The 13,136-nt window shown below is 42.1% G+C and overlaps 1 protein-coding gene across 1 annotated transcript; it reads left to right on the top strand.

Moving 5' to 3' along the window:
- The first annotated feature begins 1,322 nt into the window (after positions 1 to 1,322).
- Positions 1,323 to 9,022, top strand: LOC105937097 (transcription factor 23). Its single transcript, XM_012878239.3, has 4 exons — positions 1,323 to 2,283; positions 3,743 to 3,898; positions 4,451 to 4,615; positions 8,146 to 9,022. The coding sequence occupies exons 1-4, from the start codon at positions 1,990 to 1,992 to the stop codon at positions 8,257 to 8,259; spliced, it is 729 nt and encodes a 242-aa protein (XP_012733693.2). The 5' UTR covers positions 1,323 to 1,989; the 3' UTR covers positions 8,260 to 9,022.
- The last annotated feature ends 4,114 nt before the right edge of the window (positions 9,023 to 13,136 follow it).

Genomic DNA, 13,136 nt, shown 5'->3' with positions numbered 1-13,136 from the left:
ATCCCAGACTATGAAGCAATCAAATTGTTTTAAAATCTAATAAACCAACACTGTATTGCTGTTTTGTTTTTGGTTTCATTTTGGTTTTCCCTTTTGGTTTTCTCAAACTGTTTCAACAAAATTTCCAGAATTCCGTTAAAGTCTGTCCTCAGCTAACTCCAGCAGATGCTCAAAGAGGTTTTTCCCCAAAGGCAGCACTTTCAAGGCCTGGTTTTCATTGGCTTCAGAAAGTTGTTGTGCTATGTGATAAAAACACTGAAAAGCAGAAAAGCATTCTCCTACAGTGGCATTGCATAATTTGCTAAATTTTATAATTAACTGGATGGAAAAGTCTTGGTGAAGGCAAAATGTCTGGCTGGAGAAACTGAGGTTTCTTCTCAGATGACCTAAAGTCCAATATTGCTGCCTTGAGTACAGAAGTCAGTGAATGCTGTATTAGAAGGAAAAGGTTTATTGACACTTTTGAAGAGCCTTCTTCAGTGTTTGAAAATACAGAATGAATAGAAACGGTACATGGTTACCAACTCATGTTGCTAATATTAGTCACCATGGTCACTGAAGACGACAACAGGCAAATCAAGGTGGGTTTAACACCATTCCTGGGGCCAGGTTCAGACTTTAGAGATAAATGGAACATAGAAATAAGTTGTCCCACCAGTACTTGATCCTGATTCCATGTCATCCGCTTTTACTTTTAAGTTCTCCATTTCTTTCTCCAGGACCCATCCAATAAAATGTTTCTGATTAAGCAAAAGATTGAATAGTCTGAATAATTCGATTAACTGTATGTTCGTTGGCTCTACATTCCAGTTGTTGAGGTTGCATTTCTTTGCAAAATAATAAAAACATTTTGCCTAAATACTTCTAAGTCTAGTCTAAATACTTCTAAGGACATCCAGACCCCCAGTGGTACTTGTGCCACAGTTTAAGAACCAGAAGTCTATAAATATCTTCTCTGAAGTTGTCTTGTAAATCCTCTCCTCCTATCATTGTGCCTATTCTATTCTTTTCAGCTGTAATTATCTGTATCAATAAGGGTAACCTGGTTATGTTCATCATAACAACCCCCCCCCCCCCCCCGGCTTGGTGCGTTGCAGAAGAAGAAGAACGTATTTAACTGGATGGTTAGAGGAGTCCTCAGACAAGATATTTATGTCTTTTATGCCGATACTAAAGCATACATAAAAACCTAACAGAATGTAACCTTTCCATCTGCAGCGGTGACCAAAAGAACATCACCACTAGGACATTTTATTCTGTTTCTCTACATTTACATTGGACTGATGTGGGATGTCTTCCAAACAACTGGAGTTAACCCTGTTATTGTCTATAATTCAGGGTTGATAACCAAATCATTTAAAGCCAACTAATATCATGCCTGTCTGTCTTTGGCAAGGTTCAATGTCGCGCTGCCCTGCGGCTCAGATCCCCCCCCCCGTCCAGCTGTTAGCAGAGCTGAGAGTTTCCCAAGGCCCCCCGGTGCCCTGGCTCGGGACACCCTCCCAGGCCTGCACTCCCCCAGGCCCTGACTGCCTGCCTGCCTGCTCTTCTTGGCAACCAAACGGCCAGGGGAGGATCAGGATGACCGGGCGGCTAAGATAAGGACCACATGAAGTTTCCCGCATTACCTCACCCGATTAGGAAACAAGCAAAGAGAGACGCAGAGCGAGAGAGGGGGTCCGGCTGGGAGGAACTCTCTGGATGGACAGGGATGAGCCGAGAGGCGGCTGCCGTGTCTGCAGACTTCACCAGCTGCCTGATGCCTCTGGGTGGATGTGGGGGTCCTACTGAGGAGCTGTAGAGAGGGGCTCCGGAGTAACTGAACAGCACGACGCTCAAGAGCTACAGTACAAGAACAAGATGTGATGATGAGTATTTTTAGCTGTTTCTGTCAGTAGATCTAGATTAGGCTTTAAAGATGGGAAGATGGAAAGATGACCTCAGGTCATCTGCTTTGTTGTGCTTCCTCTGAATTACCTACTGGACAGTATGAACTTTTCTCACAGCAGCCTGCAGCGCTCTAAAGCAGACCTCCATCCTGCCAATGAAAACAGGCTGAGCGAAGGTGATTTAAGTCCTCCAGACTTGCACGGAGTCTGCTGCTGCTCTCCGGCAGAATCCATGGCGGTCAATCCTCTGGTGGGTCTCATGTCGGTGAGCGTGAACCGGCAGCTGGTGTCCCGCTCCCCGGCCCAGCATCAGAGCGCTGCTGCAGCCGACCACCCAGCATCCCTGCAGAGACACGGGGAGAGCGCACGCAGCAGCCGGGAGGCCAGGAAGTGGGTGAGTCTGGACACGCCATGTTCCTTTTCTCTAATGGAACCTGAGCTTGACCCTGGTTCCATTATAGATTTATGCAGAACAGCAGGGTGGTATTCAGAGAAGGGGTAAAACAGTGCAGTTTAAACAGGGATGGATCCGGTCATTCCAACCATCCTAATTAGTTCCATCTATAGACGTAGTTGAATCATGTTACACATGCTGCTAAATGGGACTTAAACCGTTTGATCACAGGTTCATACCATTTCCATATTTATGCTATGAAATCACTTTAACTGTTTTGTATTATTGAAAATGTAAGAACTACTATTTAAGATCAAGTGGTTGCTGAAAAGAGTAGGTCTGTTAATTACCCGCACATCACTCTTAATTTTAATTTCTGTAAATTGACATTTGTTCCACAACTCTTAATACTGACTGGAGTAAATCAAAACTCATTGATCAGATCATTCTTCTTCTTCTTAATAAAACTGATAATAATAATAATAATATTAATAATAATAATAATAGTGATGGAGTTCAGTAGAATAGTCATAAAAAAACAACGCATAAAAAAGCTTTATTTTCCATTTAGATGCAGTAAGAAATCTCACTGTGACAGAAGATGTAAAACAAGCTACTGCAGCTAGCTGCCTCACAAGAACCACGGTCCAAACAAGAGAGGCGTTTATGAGAACAAAGTGGAGGATTCATTAACAGTTTTTCAAGCTCATCATGTAGGTTCTGTGATGGTTCTTAGTCATCTGGGTCTCTAGTCTAGAGTCATGAGATGTGGAATGTAATAACAGAGGAGCAGGAAGGCTGCACCAGGAAAGAAACCTGAACGCATCGAGACTCGACTGTGAAGAAATTGTGAGAATGCCCCTAAAGAAAGTGGGATTTTCTCCAGAGAGGCAAAATGGATTGATTAGGCTGCTTGATGCAGAGAAAATAAATGGAACTCTTTCTCAGGAAATACTTCGCATTAGGTAACATAGTTACCTAATGCAAAAACAGTTTAGAGATAAATCTGAAATTTTAATTTAAAACCAGGCACTCAGTCACTATGGCTTTTTTTATAGGAAGTGACTAAAGAATTATATTATTCTTCATTACCGATGCAGGAAGGCCTCAGATACTTAATAAAAACCATAAATGCAAGTAAATGCAAACTTTATTTTCTCTTGGTTTGTGGCTCTCTATATTGAAAAGCCGTGAAAACTAATGAAAAAAACTTTAGTCTGTCACGCCTGTTGTTTATGAGTTATGGGATATTAATTGTAGTTTATGGTAATGTCGTGCGAGGAAAGCTACAATGTAGAAGGGGCCCAGTTAGCAGAGAGCCAGCTAATTTTGGCCAATCAGAATGATAGCCGGAAATCTGAGCGGCTCCTGGGAAAGATGACAAAACATTGTTTATTGCTGGAGCTCCAAACAGAACTATAGACTAGGTAAATTGTTTAAAATGTGTTTTATGTTTCAGGAGCAGACAGTGTGTGGGTCTACGTCCAACTATGCTCCTGCTTGTGGTCCTGTGGTCCAGAGCAGCAGGACCCTGAAGAGTCAGCACTCCCCAGAAAACGCTGCGCGAGAGAGGAGCCGAGTGCGCAACCTGCGGCAGGCCTTCCACAGTCTGCAGGTACACACACACACACACACACACACACACACACACACACACACACACACACACACACACGCACGCACGCACGCACGCACGCACGCACGCACGCACGCACACACACACACACACACACACACACACACACACACACACACACACACACATTGTAATGCTGGTTTATAAGGCCTATTTTTGTCTGTCTTTATCACTTCCTTTCACCTGCCACAATGTCAGAGCAGGCTTTTCAGTACTCTGCAAAAAGGGAACAAAAATTATGTAAAATGTTCTTGAAATTTGTGTATTTGTCCTTGATTTGGGCGGGTAAATAAGATTATCTGCCAATGGAATTAGTATTAAAATAAGATAACTATATATACTGTATTAAGATGATGTAGACGAATTGTTCCTATTTTAAGTGCAAAAATCTTATTCTATTTGCGGATAATCTAATTTACCTGCTCAAATAAAGGACAAATACCCTAATTTCAAGAAAACGTGTCTTACTTTTATTTCCTTTTCCGCAGTGTATTGGTTGAAGTCAAAATTAAAGAATGCATTTATTTATAGGCAGCTCTGCCCTCAGTCCCACCTGACACCAAGCTCTCAAAGCTAGATGTTCTGGTTCTGGCTACAAACTACATTGCATACCTGACAGAGACGTTGGACCAGGACAGGACGGCGGCAGAGCACGCTGTGCCCTCCAGGCCCGGCGGATACCTGCATCCTGTCAAAGTAAGGAGCTGAAAGCTGACTGCTCGCTGTGCAAACTTCATAATGCTACGTGGATAGACGGCCTGCTAGATAAATGCCTCCATCGCGCTCTCTGATATGTTTATTAAAATTTCAACTCCTAATCCCTGTTACCTTTTACAATTTCTGTGACAACTTCTTCATTCCCTGAACCAGAAGAAGCCTGTCCTGTGTTTACTATAATAAAGTCAAATATGCAGAAGGGGAAATGTCCAATTCTCCTCTTTTGTAGAGCTAATTTGCCCCAACACTGTAAGACAACCAGACCCACCTTACTGTTAGCTTAAACCAGGACAAGACACTCAAAACAATTTGAAGTAAACAAAACAAAAATGTTACGCTTATTTGGGCTTGTTATACATGAAATATTTCCAGATAACCCAAAGATAACATCTATGAATGGAATAGATAATTCAGTATGTGCCACCAAAAGAGGGAAAATAATTGGTTCCACCTCTCGATTCGCTCTGTAAGCAGTCGTTGATGAGGAGCAAAGTGATTTCCCAACGGGAACAAATCCATCATTTCAGTAGTTTCCAATGGATGACAGCAGCTGTAATCTGCATAATCTGTGTAACATAGTTTGTTTTTGTCCTGCAGAAAGAAGCAGGAAATCTTTTCTCGTAGAAGACTTCTGACGGGCAGCATGCGTTGCTTCCATAAACACTACAGCATCACTGTTAGCCATGTCCATGTCCAATATTCCACCTAAACACCGTCATAGATTCTAGATGACTTTTGAGCTGCAGCTGAAAACAGATGCTTGTTCCTGCTTCCTTATAACCCAGAAAATATTCCCTAATATATTCAGAGAAAGAAATCCTGAGTTGTAGTCTCCTGCAACACAGGACATTTTCCAACTTGCTTCATGTGATTACATTTTCTTTCTCTCGTTCTCTCTCTCTCTCCAAAAATGATGACAAAATGTGCCAGCTGGTTGTGTTTTTAATTGGTGGTCCTGAGCCCACATAGTTGTTTCTGCTAGAGAACAGTTCCATCCATCCATCCATTTTCCGAACCGCTTTATCCCTCATGGGGTCGCGGGGGGTGCTGGTGCCTATCTCCAGCGTTCACGGGGTGAGAGGCAGGGTACACCCTGGACAGGTCGCCAGTCTGTCGCAGGGCAACACAGAGACAAACAGGACAAACAACCATTCACACACACACTCACACCTAAGGACAATTTGGAGAAACCAATTAACCTAACAGTCATGTTTTTGGTCTGTGGGAGGAAGCCGGAGTACCTGGAGAGAATCCACGCACACACAGGGAGAACATGCTAGAGAACAGTTGCTTTTTAAAAAAAAAATGCAAAGGCACTTGAACATCACAACCCCCCATTTTCTTGTGCATGTCCTGAAAGATTTTGTACTCTGCGGACGGTGGCTTTTCTTGCATGAATGATGCCCTGTGTGAGTCCCTCCTTTTGTTGACCCCAAATCAATTAGAATGCAGGAAATGATCTAACATGTTAGATAAAGTCCATTACAGGAAACAAAACGAGATAAACCAATAATTTACCTGATAAATTAAAACGTCGAAGCCAGGACTTATACTTGCCTATACAATCCATAAATCTAGAAACTCAGTGGTATATAAAAAAACAACTACTGTTCATATAGACAGATACACCTATGCAATTATACACATTACATACATGCATGTACATATGCATAAAAAGCAATAGAAAATATGTTTAAGGCACTAATGACAGAGTTATCTTTAATCAATCTGGTGGGTGTGAATCCCTCTCCAATGCCGCCCTGGGCAACTGCCCTCTTGGCCCATTTCAAAAATGGCCACTGACTAGATATTTTCATTTTATATGTAAAAACCTTAAGAAATGCTGTTCTCCAACTGTTAGATAATTTGTTCTTGGTCTCAACTGAGGACTGGGCATCTTTTAATCTTTACTTTAGAAAAACCTCAGCAGCTTTCACTAAATCAAAACCCACAAGTTTTTTTGGTTCCTCTGTTAGATATAGAGTTTGTTTCTTCCAATTATCTGATCAGACAACTAGTGATCAGAACAATTTTCCAGAATTAAATCTACACTCAATGAGAAAAAAAAGAAGCTTAGCCAAAAGCATCCAGAAGAAGAATATCCAGAGATAATCTAATGCAGACCAGGGATGGGGATGGAAATGATCCAATTTTGTGAAGTTTGCACATCTAGAGCAGAGGCATGCAGTGCTAGCATTATGGGCAACAATATTACAGACAATTACCAGAGCATCCAACAGTCAGTCAAAACTGTTAAAGTAAAAAAAATCACCAGAGACAGAAAAGGCCTCAAAGTTTAGCAGCTGCTGCTGGAGTTTTCTACAGGTCAGATTGTGGGATTTTGTGAGGCCAGGTGCTCATTCTGTACAACTGCCTTCCATGTTAGGCGTCTAGATGTGACTTCATTATACAAACCCACAATATGACTCTAATTGCTCTCTGTCAGGTGCTGGACAGGAAACTTTGGCACTGGGTGAAGAGCTAAAAAATCTGCCATATTGTAGATAGTGTTTGAAGAGCTGTGGAGAAGTCTTCAGGAGCATCTTAAATATGAAGTTGGCTTCCCATGACCCCTGACAGTGTGTAAAAATGGCCTGTTATTGTCTGTACATGTGTGACAGGGCATGAAATGTTCTGGGTGTGCATAATACACGAGTAAGTTTATAATTGTTTAGTATTGCTGTGGCAGCATCTTTATTGGAGCATCATAGCAGGAGTGGCAGTGTATGGATGACATTTGTCCCACGCACACAGTGAGCTCCTCCAATATGAAAGCACCCTAATGCTCTCTAATGGACCAATGAGGCTTACTACAGTTTAGCCTAGAAACATTTACTCCCAGGCCAGATTTATGTTTAAGGTCTTTTAATTTTATACACCATTTTCCTCTGAGTGGAAGTAATATCACCATTTTGGAGCGGCTCAGTCAGAGTCTACCCTCAAATATGATGGAGAATCTGTGGAGAGACGTAAAGATTAGGGTGATGGCCACTAGTCCTTTCATCATTAAAGACTTGAGTCTCAAAGATAAACCATCAAAATACCAGAGGAACCATGCAGAAAGTTGAGGAGTAGTTATAAGAGAGGTTTTATTACTATAATTCCAATAAACATATGTCCCCTGATTATTGAGAAGGCTATATGATTATATTTCTATAATAAAATGTAAATAAAAACTGATTGTAATTGCTCATTTTATATGGTTTCCTGAAAGATGGCTCATTCTTCTCAGTTGATTGGGCTTGTACGCTTGGAGACCTTCACTCACTGTTTTGACCACTGGGTTCTTCAACTGACTCACCATGCCTAGATGCACATTTACACATCCATCACTGGTCTGCACGTGTCCCAAATGACATCCAAATCAGAGCATTCATTGCTCATTTTGTTTTTTTTTGTCTGAGTTTATTTTAAAACTCATCAGCTGGAACATGCATATGTATTTTATTTACTTGAAGTAGTTGACATATCATGACCAGCACTGATGCTGTGTCCCGTTCTGTCCTCAGAAGTGGCCCATGCGATCCCTGCTCTACTGTGGCACTGTTGGGGACCTGCTGTCAGCCAATCAGAGGCCTCAGCACGGCCATGACGCCACACGTCTCACACCAGAAGAACAGTGAGAGCCCAGCGTTAGACGACTTTTCACCTTGATCAGTGCCGTCTACAGTCTCCAGCATCCATGACGGCAGTTACAGCGGAAACGGATGGAAATGAAGTAAAAATGCTGTTTAATAGTTATTATATTCAACTATCCTTTCAGTACTTGCACTAAAAGCAGTTATATGCCTGTTTCTCTACAGCGCCTTGTATCCATACCTACTGATTGTTTCCACGTTTTGTCACGTCACAAACACAGACTTCAAATGATCATTATGTTTTGGATATGATGGGATTTAATGTATGCCTTGTTATTTTTCTTATTTGTGAACAAATCGAAAATCATTTTCCTTTGTTGTTTTTTTTAACATAAAATCACAATAAAATAAAGCAAAGTTTGTGGTAATTTTACAGACTGTGAAGAGATTAAAGGTGTGTTAATATTTAGCAGACTGTTTTATATGTGGCTGAAAACACACACACACACACACACACACACACACACACACATACACACACACCTCAACAAGATTTAAATGTACACTTGTTTGAAAGTTTTCTTCTCTTCAAGGAACAAGCACCAGACTGTCAGGAAGGGGTTTGATATGAGGGAATAAAAAGTCTGAATCACTTGACTAATTACATCACAAATCACAACACTAAGGAACAGTGTGTAACTAATTATCCTGATTTAAAGTCTTTTCAGATTAGTTTTTCCACAGTATGTAAGCATGTAGTCATCCGTGTGCTTTTTTTTAAATAAAAAAAAAGAAGAAATAAAAAGTATGTTTGCCAAAGTTTTTTTTTTATTCCAGGGATTTGTGTGGGAGTGGCAGGATGGACGGAGAGACGAGCAGCGAGGGAGGGATTGTTGTGGGAACACAGCAGCTGTCTGACCACTTAGTTCTCATTACAGCTCTGCCACAGAATGTAACCTTTCAGTTCCATGAAAACACCAGAGCGCACGTTCTCCAGCCCAGAGCACGGCCAACGCTGGTTCCAAGGAGAACGCCAGTCTCCTTCTGAGCATGCTCCTGAAAACATCCGTGTCAGAGGAAACTTTAGGAGAAAGGCAGTTTAGATTCCCATGATTTTGCTAAGTGTTACTTGGAGGTTTGAAAAGTGCAGGAAAAATGTTCTGGAGCTGTCGTCAGCAGATACGTCCTTCTGATTAACCTACAGGGGAAAGTATTCCTACCCCTTGAATCTTTTATCCCATCATAACTGCAAACTTCTATGCATTTAATAGGATGTTATGTGATAAACCAACCCTCAGTACGCATCATTGTGAAGTGGAAGGAGAGTGATTTATGGGTTTCTACATTTTATTGACTGCATTGGTGTTCAGACCTGAAGACTTTTTAGAACTTCTGTATTTTTCACTGCAGTCTTTTGGGGTGTGTCTCTATCAGGTTTGAACATCCAGATATTGAAATATATTCCCCTTCCTCCCTCACAAAATAACTTGAGCTCAGATTGGATGGAGACATCTGTGAGGACTTCAGGTTCTTAACTGAATTTAGGTCTGGACTATAGGTGACCCATTCTACTTCATGAACATGCTGTGATCTAAGCTAATCTACTGTAGCTCTGGCTGGATGTTTATGGTTGTTGTCCTGCTGAAGAAAGGCATCCCTACAGCCTGAAGCAGCCACCTCAGTCTTCCAACCATGTTGTGTTCAGGGTAATGTGCAATATTATAATTCTGGCCACAGCATTTTACATATGGGTCAAACTGTCCAGAGCACCTTCCTTCACATTGTTGCCATGCCTCCTATATGAATTATGGCAAACATCCAGCAGGAACTCTTATGACTTTCTTACAATAACAGCTTTGTTCTTGCTGCGTTTTCATAAAAATCTGATTTATAAGGAGCAAACAGATGTCATTTCAGTGAATTCTGCCATTAGAGCAGTGCATCTCTGGTGCTTCACTAGTTAGCACCATGGCTGCTTGTCTGCCTCTCTGATTAATGCTTTCCTTGGACAGCCTGTCTGTCTAGGTGGACCTCCATGTCCTGGTAGGTCTGCAGCTGCTTCCTCCTCTCTCCATGCTCATATGAGGGATTGAACAGAGCTCTGGGAGATGCTCACAGCTTGGGATTTTGTTTTAGAACCTAACTCTGCCTTAAAACTGAACCAGAACTTCCTCCCTGACCCGTTCGCCGTCTTCCTTGGTTTTCATGAGGCTGCTTTGTTTAACTGAAGTGCTGTAAAGCAGTAGTCTGGAAAGGTTTGAGGGCTATGAATACTAGTCAGGGAACTGCGTGTCATGCAAGCTGCAGTTGCTGAGAGCCACGGTGGCTTCCTAGGTTGGAAAAATTAAGAGAAGCTGTGCATCACCAGCTAATTCCTAACGCTTAATGTATCTTCAATGTCTTCAGGAGCCGGTCAAAGTTATAAAAGTAAACCAAGCTGGCCAATGTTATCAGTGCCAGGCAAAGGCAGACAGGAGTTAAACTCAGATTTCTGAAAAGAGTCTCACCATGTATGAAGCTCATCCACAAGACAGGAACTGCCTTAATGTAGTGCCAAACTCTGCTATTCGCAGCCTTACATCTGAATAAAGCGCTTTCCTGGTGTGACAGGAACTATAACTAGTATGACACAAGTGTGCAACCCTAGATTCTCTGTAGAGAAAAAAACTAAGAGATAGATAATTCAAACTAATTAAGAATATATTTGATGAGTCAATGATGTCTACAGACTCCTAAGCAGTGCAGAAAAGCCTGTAAAGGATGTTGGCCCATATAAAGGAGATTTAAATGCACCTTATAAACAACAGTTATCTCTCATATGCAGCCAATTTACTCATCATTAGGAAAAACGTCTCAGTGTGGTCGGTAGCGTAGGGTTTAATCTCTGCTCTGCCCTGCAGGAAGCATTATTTAGAAATCACCGTTTAGCAGGTGATAGTTGGAGCTTTGGATGTGATCACAGGTTTTGTGGAAGGCGTGACCAACAGGGGTGATTGTATGAGGGACTCCCTGTGGGCCTTTTTACCAGCTGGCCTTTACCAAGCACATGAAAAAGTTCCCCTAGTCTCAAAAACAAGCAGACAGTGTCAACTTCCTGAGGACAGCATGCACACAAAAGGAAATGGAAAACTTGTTTAAGGTGCAACAGACAGATCAGTTACATTTTTATCAAGTGTCATGGAAACTGAGCAAACTGCCTGAAAAGGGAAAGCGTGTTAGCTTACCAGTCGGTCTACAGATCAACCATCGCCTAAAATCATGAGCTGTGAGTGAAAAAAACCCAAACAAGGCGAAGATCATGAGCACAGCGTGGCTGGATTCCTCCTCAGACAGAGACTTCTGAGGTCAGCTATTCAGGACGAGCTCAGAGTAGAGCTGCTAGCAGTGGAGAAGGAAGGCCGGGGTATCTGCGCTAAAGCTTCCGACCTGACTGCCCTATTTTGAAGACACAATAGAAGATTTCCTTTCAGGATGATGACGGGTGGACTTCCATTGCCTCTGGTCATTGCTGCTGGTTTCGCACATTAAACCACATCATCGATTCAACGCAAACTGCTGTTCACTGAAAGGATCGCTACATGTGACGCAGTGAGGCACCCATGAATTCCCAATAATGATTGGACCGATGATGGGTTAGTTTATGAAACAGAAAAGAAAATGAGGGACAGAGCATGGTAAGTCTTTGTGCCACATTTTGGTTTTGATGGAGTAGTAAAGTGTTGGCTATGTTTGTCCGGGGTGTTGCATCTACAACGCTGGACTGTCCTCCATGAAAAAAGCTGTCAGTTCTGCTGTGTTCTAGCAGACCAGAGGCGTTCAGGACCTCAGACAATAAGGAAAAACAGAGTTTTATTGCTGTACAAAGGTACAGAATGTGTAACATTTGGCATTTAGTTTTGTTTGGGTTTAGTTACACCAGCTGCGATAGACTGCTGACCTGTCCAGGGTGAACCCCGCCTCACACCCATTGACAGCTGGAGATAGGCATCAGCACCCCTCGTGACCCCAACAGGGATAAGCGTGTTGGAAAATGGATGGAGGGATGGATAGTTACACAAGTTGTTTTGTTTGAAATCTTTTCATATTTGGGACCATTGCATTTTAAATAATGGTAGTGGCAGCGTCGTGCTGTGGGGAGGTCTTTCTTCCAGACGGATGGAGCAAAATAAAGTGCAACCCTTAAAGAGAACCTGTTGGGACACTAGGGATCACTTGGCCCAAAATCCAACATGGCAGCCATGTGTTTATAACTCAGCGATAGTTGTGGTATAAAACCTTATTTGCATTCCTGATCATTTCCATCTCATTAAATCTTCCATACAAATAGTACTATGATCTCCTGTAGAGAACATGTTGCTACAGTGTCTGAAAAGTTTTGTTTCTTTCTTGTAGTAGTAAGCGTGGCAACAGAGCACATCAACAAGCAAAGTCTGCAAAGTATGGACTTGAGGGGCTCAATACAAATACCTGACTCATTTTTCAGGTTTTACTTTGTAAAGATATTTTAAAAATCATACTTCATTTTTCTATAATTACATTTACATCACATTATGATGGGTCTTTGAACACCAAATCAACTCTGTAGGAATATTTGTCTTCATACATGAACTGAAGTACTGAACAGTCCAGTTAGTCACGTCGATGTCCTTGCAGGATAATTCAGAGAAGACTACTGCTGTAGAGAAGGCAGACTCCAGCAGAACTCATCTTTCTCCTTGAACAAAATGGGCTCAGCTCCACCAGCAACAGTCCAGCGTTCAAGGCTAGCTCTATAAATCTGTTCCATGTGGGACGGGGGTGGAGGGTGGCCCTCTGGTTCCCACGTGCAGTGATGACTAATTTAGAGTTGCTAAAGTAAGGCAGAGGTTACCGAAGGACGAGCCGGACAATTTATCAGAGCAACGCTCAGTTTAAAAAGTGAA

The sequence above is a fragment of the Fundulus heteroclitus genome, chromosome 15 (genome assembly GCF_011125445.2).
Source record: "Fundulus heteroclitus isolate FHET01 chromosome 15, MU-UCD_Fhet_4.1, whole genome shotgun sequence".
Taxonomy (NCBI): domain Eukaryota; kingdom Metazoa; phylum Chordata; class Actinopteri; order Cyprinodontiformes; family Fundulidae; genus Fundulus; species Fundulus heteroclitus.
The sequence above is the reverse complement of the archived record's forward strand: the minus strand, read 5'-3'. Positions and strand labels throughout refer to the sequence as shown.

Coding starts and splice junctions, on each gene's coding strand:
- LOC105937097 (XM_012878239.3), top strand. CDS start 1,990: ATGAACTTTTCTCACAGCAGCCTGCAGCGCTCTAAAGCAGACCTCCAT. Junction 3,899..4,450: donor AGGCCTTCCACAGTCTGCAG/GTACACACACAC, acceptor ATTTATTTATAG/GCAGCTCTGCCCTCAGTCCC. Junction 4,616..8,145: donor GATACCTGCATCCTGTCAAA/GTAAGGAGCTGA, acceptor TTCTGTCCTCAG/AAGTGGCCCATGCGATCCCT.